Source organism: Callorhinus ursinus, unplaced genomic scaffold (genome assembly GCF_003265705.2).
Source record: "Callorhinus ursinus isolate GAN/ISIS: 27379988/994484 unplaced genomic scaffold, GSC_fseal_2.0 scaffold13, whole genome shotgun sequence".
Lineage (NCBI taxonomy): Eukaryota > Metazoa > Chordata > Mammalia > Carnivora > Otariidae > Callorhinus > Callorhinus ursinus.
Window position 1 is genome coordinate 46,881 of NW_027397075.1, and position 20,153 is coordinate 67,033.

At 41.7% G+C, this 20,153-nt stretch overlaps 1 protein-coding gene across 1 annotated transcript in view; it reads right to left on the reverse strand.

Moving 5' to 3' along the window:
- Positions 1 to 1,500: 1,500 nt before the first annotated feature.
- LOC112811453 (acyl-coenzyme A synthetase ACSM1, mitochondrial-like) overlaps positions 1,501 to 20,153 on the reverse strand; it is a 38,801-nt gene continuing 20,148 nt past the window's right edge. The window contains exons 6-11 of the mRNA XM_073900257.1: positions 18,648 to 18,807; positions 14,918 to 14,997; positions 11,761 to 11,884; positions 9,068 to 9,148; positions 8,425 to 8,526; positions 1,501 to 1,632 (exon numbers count right to left, since the gene is read on the reverse strand). Of these exons, the coding sequence (XP_073756358.1) occupies positions 1,501 to 1,632; positions 8,425 to 8,526; positions 9,068 to 9,148; positions 11,761 to 11,884; positions 14,918 to 14,997; positions 18,648 to 18,807 (679 nt within the window). The remainder of the gene's footprint in view (positions 1,633 to 8,424; positions 8,527 to 9,067; positions 9,149 to 11,760; positions 11,885 to 14,917; positions 14,998 to 18,647; positions 18,808 to 20,153) is intronic.

The window sequence follows — 20,153 nt, forward strand, 5'->3', positions numbered from 1 at the left end:
GACATATCAGATAAAGGGCTAGTATCCAAAATCTATAAAGAACTTATCAAACTCAACACCCAAAGAACAAATAATCCAATCAAGAAATGGGCAGAAGACATGAACAGACATTTCTCCAAAGAAGACATCCAAATGGCCAACAGGCACATGAAAAAGTGCTCAACATCGCTCGGCATCAGGGAAATCCAAATCAAAACCTCAATGAGATACCACCTCACACCCGTCAGAATGGCTAAAATTAACAAGTCAGGGAACAACAGATGTTGGCGGGGATGTGGAGAAAGGGAAACCCTCCTACACTGTTGGTGGGAATACAAGCTGGTGCAACCCCTCTGGAAAACAGTATGGAGGTTCCTCAAACAGTTGAAATTAGAGCTACCGTTCGATCCAGCAATTGCACTACTGGGTATTTACCACAAAGATACAAATGTAGGGACCCGAAGGGGTACGTGTACCCCAATGTTTATAGCAGCAATGTCCACAATAGCCAAACTGTGGAAAGAGCCAAGATGCCCATCGACAGATGAATGGATAAAGAAGAGGTGGTATATATACACAATGGAATATTATGCAGCCATCAAAAGGAATGAGATCTTGCCATTTGCGACGACGTGGATGGAACTGGAGGGTGTTATGCTGAGTGAAATAAGTCAATCAGAGAAAGACATGTATCACATGACCTCACTGATATGAGGAATTCTTAATCTCAGGAAACAAACTGAGTGTTACTGGAGTGGTTGGGGGTGGGAGGGATGGGGTGGCTGCGTGATAGACATTGGGGAGGGTATGTGCTATGGTGAGCGCTGTGAATTTTGCAAGACTGTTGAATCACAGATCTGTACTTCTGAAACAAATAACGGAACATATTTTAAGAAAAAAGAAAAAGAAGAAGATAACAGGAGAGGAAGAAAAGGGGAGTATGTCAGAGGGGGAGATGAATCATGAGAGATGATGGACTCTGAAAAACAAACTGAGGGTTCTAGAGGGGAGGGGGTTAGGGGGATGGGTTAGCCTGGTGATGGGCATTGAGGAGGGCACGTTTTGCATGGAGCACTGGGTGTTATGAACAAACAATGAATCATGGAACACTGCACCAAAAACTAATGATGTAATATATGGTGATTAACATAACAATAAAAATTAAAAAAAATTAAAAAAATTTTTTTTCAGTTATTGTTGTGTCCCCTTAGAGGAGCCAAACATAGAGGAACTTCCTCAACCAATAAGGGCCTAAGTAACGTCTTCCTTCCAAATCCCTTAAACTGCATAATGTCTTATTATGGTTTGCCTTGCAGACCTTCTTGAACTACATTTTGATAGACTTTTCTGGATGCAGGGCTTGGGGGAGGTGCACAGGTATCCCCAGAAAAGAGCCCCATAAACAGAGCTCTGTTCAGAGTTAGCCTGAGCTAACCATCACCAAGCTTGGATGAATGTCAGAACAAGCTAAATCCCATGAGGCATGTGCGGGTGGTGCCTCCCAGCTCAGGTCAGCTATACCTACCCAGAGGTATTGATGATGTCATCGTTCCTCCCCAGGAACCAGATGTAGCCCTCTTCATCCATAGTTGCTCTATCTCCAGAGTTGTAAAAGTCCCCACACTCCACTTCAGCTGTCTTTACTGGGTTGTCCTGCAAAGACAACAACACCCCTTTGTTGAAGGCAATGAGTTTGGAGATGATGAGCCACAACCTGGTGCTCATATCTGGGTCTGGATCCCGCTCCTGGCTCTACTTGGCACCTGGGCAAGTTTTATAATCTCTCTGAGTCTATTTTCATTATATCCAAGTACTCAATGAACACTACTTGTCAATTAGTGGACAATATTGAGCCAATTTTAAGGATAATTTTTTAAAGTAACAACTCACTTTTGTGTGGCACTCTAGTAGAATAAAATTTCCACTAGAACATGAACCCTGCCTGGACAAATGGGAGGTGTCAATAAACTTCTGTTAAATGAATTTCCTTCCCAAAATACTACCTCATCTGATCCTTCCAGAAAACCTACAAGGCTTTTGTTTTTCTAATTAAATTGTTTATTTTAAGATCATTGTATATTTGCAGGGTACCTGGGTGGCTCATTCGGTTGGGCGGATAACTCTTGATTTCTGCTCAGGTCATAATCTCAGGGTCGTGAGATCGAGCCCTGCATAGGGCTCTGCATTCAGCGTGGAGCCTACTTGAGATTCTCTGTCTCCCTCTGCCCCTTCCCTAACTGATGCACACATGCATGCATATATGTTCTCTCTCTCTCTCAAATAAATAAATAAGTCTTTTTAAAAAAGATAATTATATATTTGCATGCAGTTATAAGAAATAACACAGAGAGATCCTGTGTGCCATTTACTCAGTTTTCTCCAATGGTAGCATCTTGCAAAACTACAGTTCAATATCACAACCAGGATATTGACATTGCTACAGTCCACCAATCTCACTTAGATCTCCCAGGAGTTTACTTTTACTTTTTTGTGTGTGTCTACGTGTATTTTATCAAATGTGCATCCACCACCAGAGTCAAGTTACAGAAGACTCCCGTCATCCTGAGGATCTCCTGTGTTGCTCTTTTATATCTACACCCATCTCCCTCATCTTTTCCCTCCCTCCAAATCCCTAAGCCCTTGGCAGGGACTGATCTATTCCCTAGTTTTATAATTTTGTCACTTTTAAAATGTTACATAAATGGAATCCTATAGTATGTAAACTTTTTTTTAAAGATTTTATTTATTTATTTATTTGAGAGAGAGAGAGAGAATGAGAGAGAAAGGCACATGAGAGGGCGGAGGGTCAGAGGGAGAAGCAGACTCCCTGCTGGGCAGGGAGCCTGATGTGGGACTGGATCCAGGGACTCCAGGATCATGACCTGAGCCAAAGGCAGTCACTTAACCAACTGAGCCACCCAGGCGCCCCAGTATGTAACCTTTTGGGACTAGCTCTGTTTTTATTTTTTTCACTCAGTATAATTTTCTGGAAATTCATCCAGCTTCTTATATTCATCAATACTTTGTTCTATTTACTGCTAAATGGTATTTCATGTTATGGATGAACCACAGTTTTGGTGTCAACCCATTGAAGGGCATCTGGGTTGTTTCCAGTTTGGGGCTATTGTGAATAAAGCTGCTCTCAACATTCACGTGCAGGTTTTATGTGAGGCTAGATTTTTATAGGCCATAACAGAAGAAATGAATGCTCAGAGAAGCACAATAACTCACTCAAAGTCACTCAGCTGGTCAGTGGTAGGGTTGGTATTTGAATTTAATTCTTGCTCCACAGCCTTTGTACTCAACCATTAAGCAATGTGTTGAGATCATCCCTCTCATGAAACATAAAATGATTTGAAAAGGGTCCAGGAAAAAAAAAAAACATTGAATGACATCCCATTTTAGGTTCCCTTCCAATTGTTCTCATTGTATTAAGGAGACTCTCTGACATGTTTTTAAAAGCTCTGGAACTACCAAGAGTAAGTTTCAGGACTGGAGCTTTTAGTGGGAACAGGGTTTAGCTAGAATTCAAGAAAAATTGTTTTGTTTGCGTTATAGTTATAATTGCCTTCTGTTTTTGGCAAATCATACTGTTTTCCACTTGTGATACCAATTAACTTTTTAAAAAACAGATGGTTTATTTTTTTAAAAGATTTTATTTATTTATTTGACAGAGAGAGACACAGCAAGAGAGGGAACACAAGCAGGGGGAGTGGGAGAGGGAGAAGCAGGCTTCCGGCTGAGCAGGGAGCCTGATGAGGGCCTCAATCCCAGGACCCTGGGATCATGACCTGAGCCAAAGGCAGATGTTTAATGACTGAGCCACTCAGGTGCCCCAAAAAACAGATGTTTTAAAATAAAATAATGATTATTGTGTGCATCTGTTCTGACCTATCTGGGTAGCTGCCTGAAGGACAGGTGCAAGGTACTCACTTTATATAACTCAGAAAAAAGCAGCAGGCACTGCTCATAGAAGCTACCAGGCAAACTACAAAAGTGAAGTTGCCTGAGGTAAGAAATTATAGGTAGAGATATACAATAGACCATCAAGGTCTGGGGGAGATGCTGGAGTGAGTTTTGTTTTTTAGTTTTTTTTTTTTTAAGTTAAGATGTTCAAGACAGCTATGTGCATGGGGGAATTAAGACAGCCAGGAACATGCCTGGGCAAGATGCATGTTCAGCAAAGTCCTGAGAAGACCTTAAGCTTTCATCTCAGGCTGATCCCTAGGCTCAGAGCAAGTCCAGCTAAGTGGTAAAGGAGTATCCTAGCACAGAGCCAATCTGCACAGTGGCTGTTCTCTCTCCTTTTTGGTTGGTGATGTTTTTCTTTGTTCTTCTGAGCTCCTGCCACTCAAGGAAATCTCTGTCAAAACATTAACTGAACATGAGCGAAAGGATCAGAAACCTCAGTAATCACACATGACAAACTATACTCTTTAAAGAATTTGCAAAAGTACCACAACAAAGGACTACTATAGCCTTCAACAGTCCAAAATCAAAAACAAAACAATGAAACCCCAGCAACCTCAACCCCCAGGGAAGTGGGAGAATCTGATTTCAAGAGTTCACTCATATGTGGAATTTAAGAAACAAAACAAATGAACATTGGGGAAAAAAGAGGGGAAAGCTAAGAAACTGACTCTTAACTGTAGAGAACAAAGTTATGGTAACCAGCGGGGAGGGGCAGGGGGATGGGTGAAATAGGTGATGGGGATTAAGGATGCACTCATTATGATGAGCACTGGCTGATGTATGTAAGTGATGAATCACTAAATTCTATACATGAAACTAATATTGAACTGTATGTTGACTAAGTGGAATCTAAATAAAAACTTGGAAGAAATAATAACAATAAGTCAACATGTTAAATGTGATCAAAAACTAAGAGAAAAAATGAACAAAGAACTAAAAAACAGAAAAAATTATATATGGACAAAAGAAATTCAAAAATCATTTTCTATTTAGAATAGCAACAAAATGAAATAATACAAAAAATACATTTAGTCAAGAAAGTGAAAGACTTGTACACTGAAAAATAAAAATTGTTGCCAAAAGAAATGAAAGAAGGTATCAATAAATGGAAAGACATACTGTATTAATTGGAGACTTAATATTAAGATGATAATACTACCCAAAGCCATCTTCAGGTTCAATGCACTCCCTATCAAAATCTCAGTGGGGGCACCTGGGTGGCTCAGTTGGTTGAGCGACTGCCTTCGGCTCAGGTCATGATCCTGGAGTCCCGGGATCAAGTCCCGCATCAGGCTCCCTGCTCAGAGGGGAGTCTTCTTCTCCCTCTGACCCTACCCCCTCTCATGTGCTCTCTCTCTCTCATTCTCTCTCTCAAATAAATAAATAAAATCTTAAAAAAAAAATCTCAGTGGTATAGAAATACTTATCCTAAAATTCATATGAAATCTTGATGGATCCCAAATAGCCAAGACAATCTTTTAAAGGGAGAAGAAAGTTCTTCTTTCCAGGGACAAGAGCTTACACTCCTGATTTTTAAACTTACTGCAAAACTATAGTAATCAAAACACTGTGATACTGGCATAAAAAAAAAAGACACATAGATGATTGGAATAAAATAGAGAACCCAGAAAGAAATCCTCACATATATTTTCAATGCATTTTAGGCAAGAATGCCAAGGCCATTCAGTAGGAAAAGTCAATCTTTTCAACAAATGGCACTGAGAAACCTGGATGTTCAGATGCAAATGAATGCAGTTACCTTATACACCATATACACAAATTAACTCAAAATGGATTAAAAACCTAAACATAAGAGCTAAAATTCTGAAACCCTTAGAAGAAAACATGGGGGAAGTCTTCATGATTTTGGATTTGACAATTATTAATTGACTATGACACCAAAAGCACAGGAAACAAAAGAAAAAAATAGATAAAATGTTCATCAAATTTTTAAAAAATTTTACTTGAAAGGACACTGTCAAAAGAGTGAAAAGACAATGCACTAAATGGAAGAAAATATTTGCAAAGCATATATCTTATAAGGGGTTCATATCCAGAATATATAAAGAGCTCTTACAAATCAAAACAAAACAACCCAATTTTAAAAATAGGCAAAGGACTTGAACAGACAATTCTCCAGAGAAGGTGCACAAATGGTCAATAAGCACATGAAAAGATGCTCAACATCACCAGTCACTAGGGAGTTGGAAATCAAAACCACAATGACATACCACTTCACACGCGGTAGAATGACTATTATACACACAAAACAAACAAACAAACCTGAAAATAACAAGGATTAGCAAGGATATGGAGAAACCGGAACACTTGTGCATTGCTGATAGAAATATAAAATGGTGCAGCCACTGTGGAAAACATTTTGGCAGTTCCTCAAAAAGTTAAATATAGGGGTGCCAGGGTGGCTCAGTCATTGGGCATCTGCCTTCGGCTCAGGTCATGATCCCAGGGTCCTGGCATCAAGCCCCACATCGGGCTCTCTGCTCAGCAGGGAGCCTGCTTCTCCCTCTCCCACTCCCCCCTGCTTATGTTCCCTCTTTCACTGTCTCACTGTCTCTCTCTGTCAAATAAATAAATAAAATCTTTAAAAAAAATAGTTAAATATAGAATTACCATAGGATGCAGCAATTCCACTTTCAGGTATATATCCAAAAGAAGTGAAAGCAGGAACTCAAACAGATACTTGCACACCAGTGTTCATTGCAGCATTATTCACAGTAGACAAAAGATGGAAATAATCTAAATGTCTATTAAGAAATTGATGGATATACAAAATATGGTACACCCATACAATACCATTCAGCCTGAAAAAAAATGACATTTGGTCACATGCTACAACACGGATGAACCTTGAAAACATGTGCTAGGGGAGATAAGCCAGACACAAAAGGGCAAATATTGTACAATTCCACTTAATAGAGGTACCTAAAATAGGCAAATTCTTAAACCCAAAAAGTATATTAAAGGTGACCAAATGCTGGGGATATGAGGAAGAGGGGGGGAATTATTGTTTAATGGGAACAGAGTCTCCATTTGGGATGGAAAAAAATTCTGCAGATGCATGGTGGTCATTGTACAATGTTGTGATTTACTCAGTGCTGCTGAATTGTATGCTTAAAAATGGTGAAAAGGGTAAATTTTATATATTTTACCTCAGTAAAAGAAAAGAAAGGAAAAAAGCAAATAAATCTCAGTGGAGGAGTGACAACATATAGTCAAGAGGGCATGTGAGGTATATATCTACATAGGTGTGGGCACAGCAGAGGACATCTTTGTAAAATAAAATATGTTATTTCCAATTTAAAAAAAAAATGATGTTGCTCTGGACCATCCCAGTTTAATTTAACCATAATCTCTATGGTTGGATCCAAGAGTTATTTTTTTAAATCTCCTCAACTGATTCTAACATACAGGCAGGATTGAGAACCACTGATCTATGTATCTGTTACTCTATTTTCTCTTTTATCCGAGCCTAAAATTGTGCTACTGTGAATTAAGGCTAGGGCCTGCATATTTGCTTTTGGTCAATAACATCACAAAAGGAGCAGCACCACCCACCCCCAAGGCCACAGAGTGAGGCCAACAGTGACACCATTGGTTGTTCCTGTGGAGAAAGGAGACGGGTCTGAGATCAGCTTCAAGGTCTGTCCACTCTCCCCTGACCAATCTTGGAAGCTGAGAATTTGCCTGGTCAAGAGTTTCCGGTTTCCTTAGAGCCTGTCACAGTTTTATGTAATTCCTGGATTTCTTATGTAGGGTTTGGGAACCAAAAAGATGTGGGTTTGAATCCTAGACCTGCCATTTATTTGATATGGGGAAAACATACAAAGCTTCCAATCTGCAGTTTCTTCCTCTGTGAAGTGGGGGCACCACTGTCCTCTCTGGAGGCTCAGGAAGATTAACAGATTTGTGCACAGCCTGTTGGTAAGTGGGACTGTAAGATTTGAACTCAGTCAAAGCTTCTTGCATACTCAACCTCAAGAGATCATTGGAGGGGTGCCTGGGTGGCTCAGCTGTTAGGCGTCTGCCTTTGGCTCGGGTCATGATCCCAGGGTCTGGGGATTGAGTCCCACATCCGGCTCCCTGCTCAGTAGGAGGCCTGCTTCTCCCTCTCCCACTCCCCCTGCTTGTGTTCCCTCTCTCACTGTGTCTCTGTCAAATAAATAAATAAAATCTTTAAAAAAAACAAAAAAGAGATCACTGGAACCCAAGTCTGGGGTGCTTCTTTCTACCCTGTCAGCACTTAAGTGTCAGATGGTTTCGGACAGGAAAGGATGTGAGAACACACTAGGAGCTTAGAGATTAATTAGAAGAGGCTTCATTGAGTTGGAGTGACTGAAGGGAGGTGTGAAGAAGGTTCATTGTGCAGAGTTGAATCCACCCCCTTAGCACCCACACAGCTCCCTGAAGGGATTCTGAGGGTCTGGAAGTGGGCAGGTGAGGATCACCACTTACTTCATAGCCCATGAAGAGGCCAATGGGCTTGGTGGGCTTCATCCTGATGCCAATGTTGCCTTCAGTGTTGAACGGCAGGCTGTTGCCTTTGTCGTCAATGATCTGGAGCAACAGTCCTGTGAATCCCACCCTGCAGGGCCACCCCAACACGCCTGCCCCATCCACACAGTACCTGACTATTCGTGTGACACTGGTGAGAATAAATGGGGGGAGGAACCCTGTCAGAAAATAGATTACAGCTGTCAGAAGACTTTGAAGTCAGGAAATGGTGAAACCCAAGTTATGGGTCTATTGGTCTCATGGATATGCAGACGTAGCAAACATGTCTTAAACACAGATCAGGGAAAACTCGAAGGACCAGCTGATGGAGAGAGCTGCCAGGGCTCCCTCCACGTGCTCTGGTCCCATCTGTTGTGTGTGAGGCTTCCGGCTGCCAGGCTGAGCAGCATTCATGCCCAGGATACTGCAGTTCTCAACCGAAGCCTCCCCAGGAAATCGGAGGGAAAACGGAGGAGAGAGAGAAGGACAACTGGGGTGGGGGTAGGGTGCAGTGGGCACAACTGGTTCTGTCACCTGGTGTCCCACAATCGTCCAATCCCAGCTGAGCCCTAACTGCACCCAGCAAATGCCTTTAGGACCACACCTGGACATCGAAGGGGGGAATGCCTTTCCCCATGGAACCCGGCTTGATCTTCATTCCACGGAGAGTGCCACAACTTACTCCCTATTCATAAAAGAAAGAAAATAGGGTTGGTCAAAGAGTCCAGGCTGATTACAAAGCATTAAGAACCACACACAGCACCCTCACTCATCCATGTCATTGGATGCTATGCAAAGAACTCTAGCTCCTGGGGCTACCGGGTCCATCGGGAGGGGCCAAAAAAGAAGCAAAGAGGTGAGCCCGGGGCTGTGGGAATGTAATGTGAGGTGTGGAGTACGCACTGTATGTCAGACATGTGTCTGTTTGCTAGAGGAAGGCCATAATATCATTTAACATTGACTCAGGCTGTTAAACAGTGATAGGAACCCTGTCTCAATGACTCAGAGCTGTGCTGAGAATATTCAGATTGTGTTGTCCCCTCTGCTAGGCAACTGCCCCACCCCCATTTATCTTCCTGATGAACTTTATTCCTCCTTTATGGTACTCTAAAATAGCTTTCTAAAGCTAAGCCAGACCAGGATTTGAATCTTTTTTTTTTCTTTTTAAGATTTTGTGTGTTTATTTGAGAGAGAGAAAAATGAGAGACAGAGCAGGGGTGGAGGAGGAGGGGCAGAGGGAGCAGGAGAAGCAGACTCCCCAGCTGAGCAGGGAGCCCAACGCGGGGCTCGATCCCAGGACCCCGGGACCACTACCCAAGCCAAAGGCAAATGCTTAACCGACTGAGCCACCCAAGGATTTGAATCTTGACTCCAGTTATGTGCCAATTAATCCCCTTTCATCTTCTTCTCTGTAAAGGGAGGTAATTATAACACTTAGCTCTCATAGTACCTGTGAGTGTGTGGAAAACTCTTCACACAGTGCCTGACACACCAAGTTAGTTCCATAAACAGTTACAACTAGCTATTATTCTGGTCCCAAGAAAAGTCAGTTGGGAGATTCTCCTTCTATTTTTTTTTTTTCCCACACTTCCATTGTAGCCAACAGAGCATTATACTTCTTTTTTTAAAAATATTTATCCATTTATTTTAGAGAGAGAGAAAGAGCGCAAGAGTGCTTGAATGGGGTTTGGGGGGCAGAGGGAGAGAGAGTCTTAAGCAGACTCCCTGCTGAACATGGAGCCCTATGCGGGGGCTCAATCCCACGCCCCATGAGATCACCACCTAAGCTGAAACCAAGAGTCGGAAGCTCAACCCACTGAGCCAACCAGGAGCTCCCAATTATACTTATTTTTGCTTGTCTGTTGCCCTCACTGGATAACAAGCATCCTGAGAATAGGGATTGCCCCATTCATCTCTACTATCCTAGCATCTAGGGCAACACTTACTTAAAAACAAGAGTAATGGTAAGGTGAGCATGTACAAGGGGTTGGACATTGTAGCCAGAGCTTTATATACTTCCTTTCATTTCCCTTATCACAACCCACTGAGATTGGGTTATATTTCCATTCTGGAAACAGAGAAGCAGAGACTCTGGAAGGTTCAATGCTATGCCAATGGTCTTGAAGCCTGTAACTGGCAAGCTGAGATTTGAACCAGGGTCTGAGTTCCTGAGAGGGAAAGCTCTTTAGCCTTTGCTATGTTGCTGCTCACAGTACAAGCATGTGGAAAATGTTCCATAGATGAGTCAGTGGCTATGAAAATACTTTGTGAAATACAGCACTACCTGAGCATAAGGCAGTATTCTGTTGTTGCAAATAGTTGATACAAAGGAACCTGGATCATGGGTATAGTGTAGTTCTCATCCCACCTTCCTCCTTGTCCAAATATAAACTATGAAGACAAACCTAGAGTCTTAATATTTCTTAGGCCTGGAAGAAGACCAATTAACTGATGATTTAAAAGCATATGTTTTTGCAAAAAAGTCAGACAAGTATGTGAATTGAGGCTAAAAATAGTTATTTTGCTCCAGCTCCTGAGATGGTAGTCATCTGTCTGTCAGTTACAGGGAGAACAAGGAGGCTGAGGAAAGTGGCTCTGCCCAGCAACAGAAATGACTTGAGAATTGTGTTGGAAGAAAGATACCTGCCCCTGCCCCTACTATCATCAATAACGTTTTTGTGGTTCAAGACATGCCTGATACTCTGAATGCCCTGTCACCTGGCTATTCAGTGATGCCGTTGGGAGTCACTGATTGTGTGTTTGTGTGTGTGTGTGTGTGTGTGTGTGTGTGTGTGTTGGTATATACAGAAAGTCTCTGCTCCCTCCCACAATCAAACCTGTGTGCTGTCCACATGAACACCCAGAAATGAATTTCTGGGGCCAGCTCCTGGCTGCCTGTGGTTGCCACCCTAGGAAGGGATGAAGTAGGCAGGACTTGCAGATGGTGGGCTCCATGTTACTGGAGAGAACCTCCCATCCCACCACCCCTCCTCGGCTCCCTAGAGCTAATGATCACAGGGATGGTGGCACCATGTCCTTACACCCCTTTTCAAAGTTTTGTCCAATAGTTTTCTGTACATTGGCCTCTTGACAAACTGATGAGCTGTGAATTGCCTTTGTGCAAATTGATTTGGGGCAAATTAGCCTAGAACTCTGAAGCCTCCCATTGGCTTCAGGAAATGCTGTGAGCAGAGTGAGGCCTCTGCACATACACGGTTCAGCTCATCTGCTGGGCTCAGTGGCTCAGCACATCCTGACTGACCAAGAAAGTACCATCTAGCTACTGTTTCTACCTACTGTTTCTGACTGTCCGTAGATCTCGTAGAGCAGAAGGCCTGTCTGTCTTCTCCACTGCTCTTGATCCTCCGGCAGCAGAGCCTCCCCACCGGCACTGCAGTGCTCCAGGGTAGGGAACCTGAGACTTAGGGGAAGGCAAAGGGACAAGAGAACTTGCAGTCAGGCCTTGGATGTTCTGCCCCAGGCCCAGAGTGTTAAGAGCTCAGAGCCTCGTCATCTGGAACATTCATGCTTCTGTTTCCTCATGTTCTTACTTGCCTTTTGGGCAATTTGCTGGTGGTCAAAGCCAACTGGAAGTCACTCACTTCCTGTCAGTTCATGTTAACTCTTCTGGCCAAGGGGTGGGTGGTGGTGGTGAGGCTAATGGGTTTGGATCAACTTTGGAAGTTGACATTAAAAGATGGCAAAGATGTATTTATCAGACCTTGTCTTCACATTCTCTGTGGCTATGAGGGGTATTTTATAAACTGTAATGTGGTGGGGGATAAGATCCCAAGATCCAATAGCATCCCATGTTAGGATGCTAACAGAACTGCTTTGCGTTCTCTGAAGACTAGGGTCATGTGAATTGAAGGGCTTTTGTATTTCTGAGCAAAGAATGCAAGTTAGAAGGTAGAAATGAATTGCCCAGGACATCAAGGAAGACTGGGATGCATGTAGGAAAAGAGAGAAGGGTTATGGTAGCAGCCCTGAGAGAAAGAATTTCAGAGAGCCAAAAATTTGGCTGTGAACATCTGTAGTAGGTACATTGCATGATGTAAATCCTCTTCTTCATTTTTCCCCATAAAATTTTCTGCTAATAAAAAAACAACCACAAAATAATGATGGATTCCCTGAAGGACGTGGGGAAAAGTGATTGAGGTCTGAGTACCAGGTGGCCTGGGGCTGAGCCCGGTCAGATCTTGGGGATGAGAGGAGTAGCAGACATCTTGTTCACCTTTTCATCCTCACCACCCTGTCCTGGTACATCAGAGTCAGAGTCAGGGACAGGAGGGCTGAGTTCACTGAGGGTGTTTTCTTCATTCTTCTGCAGCTTTATCCAAATTAGGTAAAATGGGCAGATTCTCTGATGCAGTCATTACTATGGTTTGGTTGTATATTTAGTGGGTTTGGACAAAGATCATCGACTGAGGGATGTTCAAAAAGTAGCTTAATATGAGCTTTGAAATACAGATGGAAACAGGATCCAAACAGCTTGAGGCTTCATGAATAAAATCAAAACTATGTTTCAGAGTTAGCTTCATAAGGGTAGCCATAGAACACCTTAATATTTTAATTCTATATTTAAGACATGTTACTCTGATTTTTGAAGTAGCCATTTTAATCTCAGACTCTTTAAAAGATACATAAATGCCCATAAGTTTCAAAGAGCAGATTTCAGTTTAGCTGAAATTAATCTGCAAACATGGGGAAATGCAAAAATAAAACTCTACAGTAAGATAACACTATGTATCCATCAGATTGACAAACATTAAAAATTCTGACAAAAACAAATATTGCCAATGTTATGGAACAATGGGAATTCTCCTCTCTTGCTAATGGGAGCATTTCAATATGGAAAATCCCATGGTTACCATACGATCCAGCAATTGCACTGGGTATTTACCCCAAAGATACAAATGTAGGGATCTGAAGGGGTACGTGCACCCCAATGTTTATAGCAGCAATGCCCACAACAGCCAAACTGTGGAAAGGGCCAAGATGTCCATCGACAGATGAATGGATAAAGAAGAGGTGGTATATATACACAATGGAATATTATACAGCCATAAAAAGGAATGAGATCTTGCCATTTGCAACGACATGGATGGAACTGGAGGGTGTTATGCTGAGTGAAATAAGTCAATCAGAGAAAGACATGTATCATATGACCTCGCTGATATGAGGAATTTTTAACCTCAGGAAACAAACGGAGGGTTGCTGGAGTGGTGGGGGTGGGAGGGATGGGGTGGCTGGGTGATAGACATTGGGGAGGGTATGTGCTATGGTAAGCGCTGTGAATTCTGCAAGACTGTTGAATCACAGATCTGTACTTCTGAAACAAATAATGCAATATATGTTAAGAAAAAAAAAAGAAGAAGAAGAAGAAGATAGCAGGAGGGGAAGAATGAAGGGGAGTAAGTCAGAGGGGGAGACGAACCATGAGAGACGATGGACTCTGAAAAACAAACTGAGGTTTCTAGAGGGGAGAGGGGTGGGGGGATGGGTTAGCCTGGTGATGGGTATTAAAGAGGGCACGTTCTGCGTGGAGCACTGGGTGTTATGCACAAACAATGAATCATGGAACACTACATCAAAAACTAATGATGTAATGTATGGTGATTAACATAACAATTAAAAAATAAAAAAAAAAGAAAATCACATGGTAAAATGTCGTGTCAGTGTGAACTAGCAATTCATCTTCCAGAAAAATGCTACAGAAATGCATGCTTATATGCACCAGCATACATGTACAAGAATTCAATGCAGCATTAATCACTAATAGCCCCAAAATGAAAACTACCCAGTGTCCATTAATGGTAGAACAGATAAAAAACACATGATATTTTTATACAATGGGATATTATACAGCAATGAAAATTAACTACAGCAACCTGCAGCAACATAGACACATCTTAAAAACATAATGCTGAAAAAAGTAGCCAAATATTACAGAGTAATACATGATTACACACGTAAAGATCAAAGGCAAGTAAAATATGATAATTTGTTTAGGGGTATTTCCTTAGGAGGTAAACTATAAGGGAAAACAAGGAAATGAACACCATAAAAGTCAAGGTAGTAAATTCCTTTAGGGGAGAAAGAGAGCCACGAAGAGATCTCTGGGGTGTGGGCAATATTCTATTTTTCTGACTCAGTGAGTGGTGACACAGGTGTTTTTCAACAATTCATTAATCTATACATTTATGTCTTATGTATTTTTCTGTATGTTTGTCCTTTCATAAGAAAAAGTTTAAAAAAGAATAAACCCACAATGATGCAAGGCTTACTGAGTGTTTCATTTGGATCTTGGATGAACTAATTATCACCACCAACACTTATCCCCCACGCACACACCCCTCAAAGAACCACAGTTAAAAATAGACCATGGCACATTGGATTCCTTAAATTCCTACCCAAAGATTGTTATGACCAGCTACCACCACTTCTACTATACCTGGTAGAACTGTGCTGTAGAATCATTCGATATACGAATGGTACCGCAAGGCACTGGGTGATGGGGTATTTGAACAACATCTAGAAAATGAGAAAAGAAGGAATTTTATTTTTATAATAAAGATTTAAAATATCAGTTAATTATTAGTATTTTAATTCTGATCTCCTCTCTAAGGAGAGCCCATTATTTATTTAGTTCTTTCAATATACCTAAATTGAGCATGAATTTTGTACATGGCATGCATCAGGCACTATTGGGAGAAAGCAAGAGTAAGATAACATCCCAACTGAGAATAGGTAGTAATAGAGAAGATAAAACAGGACTCATATGGTAAGAAGGAAATTGGTAGATGTCATAAGAGAGATTGGAAGAAGGAGAACATAGCAGAGGGAAATACTCCTTTTGAATGGGTGATCCAGGGACCTCAAGGAACAGGGGGCATTTTGTTGGGGTATTTAACAAATGGAATAGTGTCTACAGGCAGAGGAAGGGGGCAGTGGTTCTTGCAGATAGAAGAAGTAACAGGAGTAAAGTTTCCAGAGTTGAAGAAACTTTAAGCAAAGTCAAATAATACAGTTTATTTAGATAGGAGAGGAACAAGAAGTAAATTTAGGAAGATTGGGGTTAGTTGGAGCCAGATTATATAGAGTCTAAAATATCTGGTATTCACTGTTGTTTTACTAGAGGTGGGAGTCTTTCAGTTTCAGATCAGGGTGGAGATACACTGGGAGAACAAGGAACACTAAAGAGGAGAGAATGTGGGTTTGGGGTCAGCCTGCTCGACTTCAATCCTGTTATTAATTCCTGTGCAACTCTGCTTTCTCATCCGTAAAATGAGAATATCTGTATCTTCCACGCAGAACCACAGGGAGGTGTAATGAGTACATGGGGGAAATCTGCCTCCACTTTCGGTCCTTCTCTGAGTCCAATCAACTCTCCCTCCCTCCCTTCCCTCCTTCCTTCCTTCCTTCCTTCCTTCATCCCTTCCTTCCTTCCTTCCCTCCTTCCTTCCATCCTTTTTCCAGTATAATTAACATACCGTGTTATATAGTTTCAGTTGTATAATATAGTGATTCAACAATTCTATATATGACTCAGTGCTCATCAAGGTAAGTGGACTCTTAATCTTCTTCACCAATTTCACCCATCCTCCCACTCACCTCCCCTCTGGTAACCATCAGTTTGTTCTGTATAGTTATGAGTCTATTTTTTTATTTGTCTCTTTTTTTTCTGTATTTGTTTGTTTTGTTTCTTAGATTCCACGTGAGTGAAATCATATGGTATTTGTCTTTCTCTGATTTATTTCGCTTAGCATTATACCTTCTAGATCCATCCAAGTTGTTGCAAATGGCAAGAGTTCATTCTTTTTTATGGCTGAGTAATATTCCATCATATCTATCTATCTATCTATCTCACATCTTCTTTATCCATTCATCTATGAATGGATACCTGGACTGCTTTAATAATTGGCTATTGTAAATAATGCTGCAATAAATATAGGAGTGCATATATCCTTTTGAAATAGTGTTTTCATATTATTTGGGTAAATACCCAGTAGTGCAATTACTGAAACATATGGTAAATCTATTTTTAAGTTTTTGCGGAACCTCCATACTGTTTTCCATAGTGCCTGCACCAGCTTGGATTCCCACCAGACAGTGCATGAAGGTTCCTTTTTATCTACATCCTTGCCAACACCTGTTGTTTCTTGTGTTGTTGAGTTTAGCCATTCTGACAGGTGTGAGATGATATCTCATTGTGGTTTTGATGTGCATTTCCCTGATGACAAATGATGTAGAGCATCTTTTCATGTGTCTCTGGGCCATCTAGGCATCTTCTTTAGAGAAATGTCTGCTCATGTCTTCTGCTCATTTTCAGTTGGATTATTTGGGGGGTTTTTGTGTTGAATTAAATGGATAGTACATTTTCAGGGGGCACCTGGTTTGCTCAGTCATTAAGTGTCTGCTTTCGGCTCATGTCATGATCCTGGAATCCTGGGATCAAGTCCCATATCCGGCTCCCTACTCAGCAGGAGGCCTGCTTCTCCCTCTCACACTCCCCCTGCTTGTGTTCCCTCTCTTGCTGTCTCTCTCTCTGTCAAATAAATAAATAAAATCTTTAAAAATTTTAAAAAATGGATAGTACATTTTTAACTTAACATTCCTTCTTTCAATCAGTATCTCTCATCTTCAATAAGAAGAACTGAAGCTAAAAATGTTATCATTAAAATCACAAAAGTAACAAATGAAAAATAAATCAAAATAATTAAATTTTCAAATGCTGGTGTGTGTGTGTGTATGTAAATTTGTAGAATACTCTGAAATAATTCAAGCTTAAAGCACACTGAGACTTTGGGACACTCATGTGGTGGAGGTGGCGGGAGGGAAGGTGGATTCGGTGGGTTTTGTGTGTGTGTGTGTGTGCAGCTTTAAGCCTCAAGGACTGGCAGGAGGTGTGCAGTAAACAATGATAGAGAGGCAAATATTGACATGTGGCGGGGAATGAGAAATGGAAAATGCAGTCTGATGTGCTGGAGGGATCATCAGGTGGACTTGGGGAAGATAAACAAGGGGGAATTTGCATGGAGGGAGAAGACTAGACCTAAGGCATGGTTTCAAGAACCCCCTGAATGGATGTGCATGCTGGTGAAATGGAAGTAGAGGAGATTGTTTAGAAGGAAGAGGAAGGGTGAGGGCAGACCCTTGGAGGACTGCAGTATTCAGGAGTAAGCTGGGTGAAGAGGATGTGGCTGCAGCAAGTGGAGAAAGTTCTATAGAGTAGTTTGGTACTAAGGGAGGAAAGACAGGGTTGGTCCAGTGTGGAGCAGGGTGAAGGGAAGGTATTTTTTAGGATGGGGAACCATGAATATGTTTATGGACTAAGGGTACAGAGTTAATGAAGAGCAAGAGGTTGAAACTGTGGGAGAAAAGATTTAATAAATGAAAGATTAATGAAGAGGGGCAAAGTGAGAGATTAAAAATACAGGAGAAAAGATTTAATGGATGGGAGATTAATGAGAAGGGCTCCTAAGAGAAGGACAGAGAAAAGAGCAGGCTCCACAGTGGTTGTGGGGAGGGGACTGGGCTTTGAGAGGTGGAGGGGCCTGTGTGCCAGCTCAGGACTAAGCACTTCACACACTTCACCTGTACCATCTAATTTATATTCCAACAATTTTGTGATGTAGTAATTATTAAAACTCCCATTTTACCAATAAAAAACTGAGGCTTGGAGTAGCAAGTAAACCACAAATAAATGTTGAACGTGGGATAAGAAGCTAGATTTGTCATTTTCCAAGGACACTGTTTTTAAACACTTCAATAAACTGAGCAACAACAACACACACACACACATTCACACAGACACACACACAAACACACACACACACACCAGCTACCTGGCTCTAGCAGATCCAGGATCCAGGATACCTGAGCTTACTCTGGTTGCTTTAATTTCTTAAAATGTGTTTTCAGGGTCCCAAGTCCACAAAATCTGATCCATAGGCCTGGGGGAAGGGCTTGGAATCTGCATTTTCTTCAAGGTTTCATCCAATGTGATTTAGATACAGTGAGGGACTCAGTGATCCACACTTTGAGAAACCCAGAACCAGGGTTATATTATGCTTATGGGACCCTCTGCTAAATAAAATATTTTTCAGCGGGATCCAGCTTTTGAGTTTGAAACATGAGTTTCTTCTAAGAGTTTGTCGATACCAGAAGGTTAATCTTCTTACCTGCTCTACAACCTTGGGGTCAAACTGGGGCAGATGATGGATAAAGAGTGTAGCCCCTGCTGTCCATGGTTCCAACAGGCACCCAAGGACAGCCAGAATCCAGCCTGTGTCCGAAAGGCACCAGAAGATATCAGATGTCTTCAGTTGCAGCAATTTCCTGCTAACTCCAAAATACAGTGGCCTCAGCTATGTGATTGATCATGAGAGAATGTGATCAAGGGCTGGGGACTTTGGTTTTCAGGTGTTGACCCACCCCTCATTCTCAGTGCATGTGGTTTGAGTGCGGCTCCAGACACACTCCCAAACCAGGTCCCTAGAGTATGCCAAGTCCTATTTTCTGGCATGTGTGCCTTCAACTGGTTTAGTTATAATCATCCTTAAGGCTGGGAATATGGGGACAAAATCTGTAGCTCTTTTCTTGGATTTGACTCTGTTACTGATATAGTCCTAGATAATGTTGGCCATTTGGGGATAACAAGAGATAATAAGCCTTTCCAAGAAGAGCATCAAAACACAGCAGAAACAGTGCTGACAGATGGAGAGATGAAAACCTAACCCAGAGACTCCCTAGCTATGTCTGAAGACAAACCCTGGAGTGCCCTGCCTCATGATCCAATAAATTCCTGTACTCATTTTTTGGCTTAAAGAGGTTTAGATTGGGCTTTCTGTCATTTGTGATGAAGAAAGAGAAAGGGAGAGAGAGAGGGAGACAGGAAGAGGGAGAGAGAGTGAGAGAGAGACTTAATTTTTAATATCCCATCTTGGCAAAGGACTGGAAACAATTAGACAATAGGCAATAATTGGAAGGTGGAGTGGAGAAGGTTTCTCATTTCTCTACCCTACCTTACTGCTTCTGAGTGACCTCTGTGTGCATAACTCCTTGAGAAAACACAACCTTCCCATTAGCAGGTGATGGCTTTGAGGAACTTCACTATTAATAGGAAAGGGCAATCCACCCTCCCTTATCCCAGCTCTCTTAGGATTGTGGCTTACCCGTAAGACGTTACCAGCTAGGAGGATCTGTCTTCTCAGCTTTAGACCCACTACCCACTGAACATCTCTTCTGGGGTGTCTCTCAGGGACCTCAAACTCACCAGATCCTAATCTCTCCTGACTCCATTGGATTAATTCTTTCTCCTCCAATGTTCTCTGTATTTTAGTGAATGTCATTACTGCCCATGAAACTGCCCAAGCCCAAAAATCTGAGAGTCAACCTTGACTGGACCCTCTCTTATCTCCCACATCCAGCCAGTAGATCTCGTCCATTTTACCTCCTAAAATCTCAAATATGTTAACTTCCTTCATGTCTCTGACACCTTCGCCAAGCCACCACCATCTTGGATTATTCTAAGACCTTCCAACTGGTCTAACTCCATTCTGATTTTTCCCAACCCATTCTCCATATTGCAGCTACAATATCTTTTTTATCTTTATTTTTTATCTTTATCTTTTTTTCCTTTTTCTTTCTTTCTTTCTTTCTTTCTTTCTTTCTTTCTTTCTTTCTTT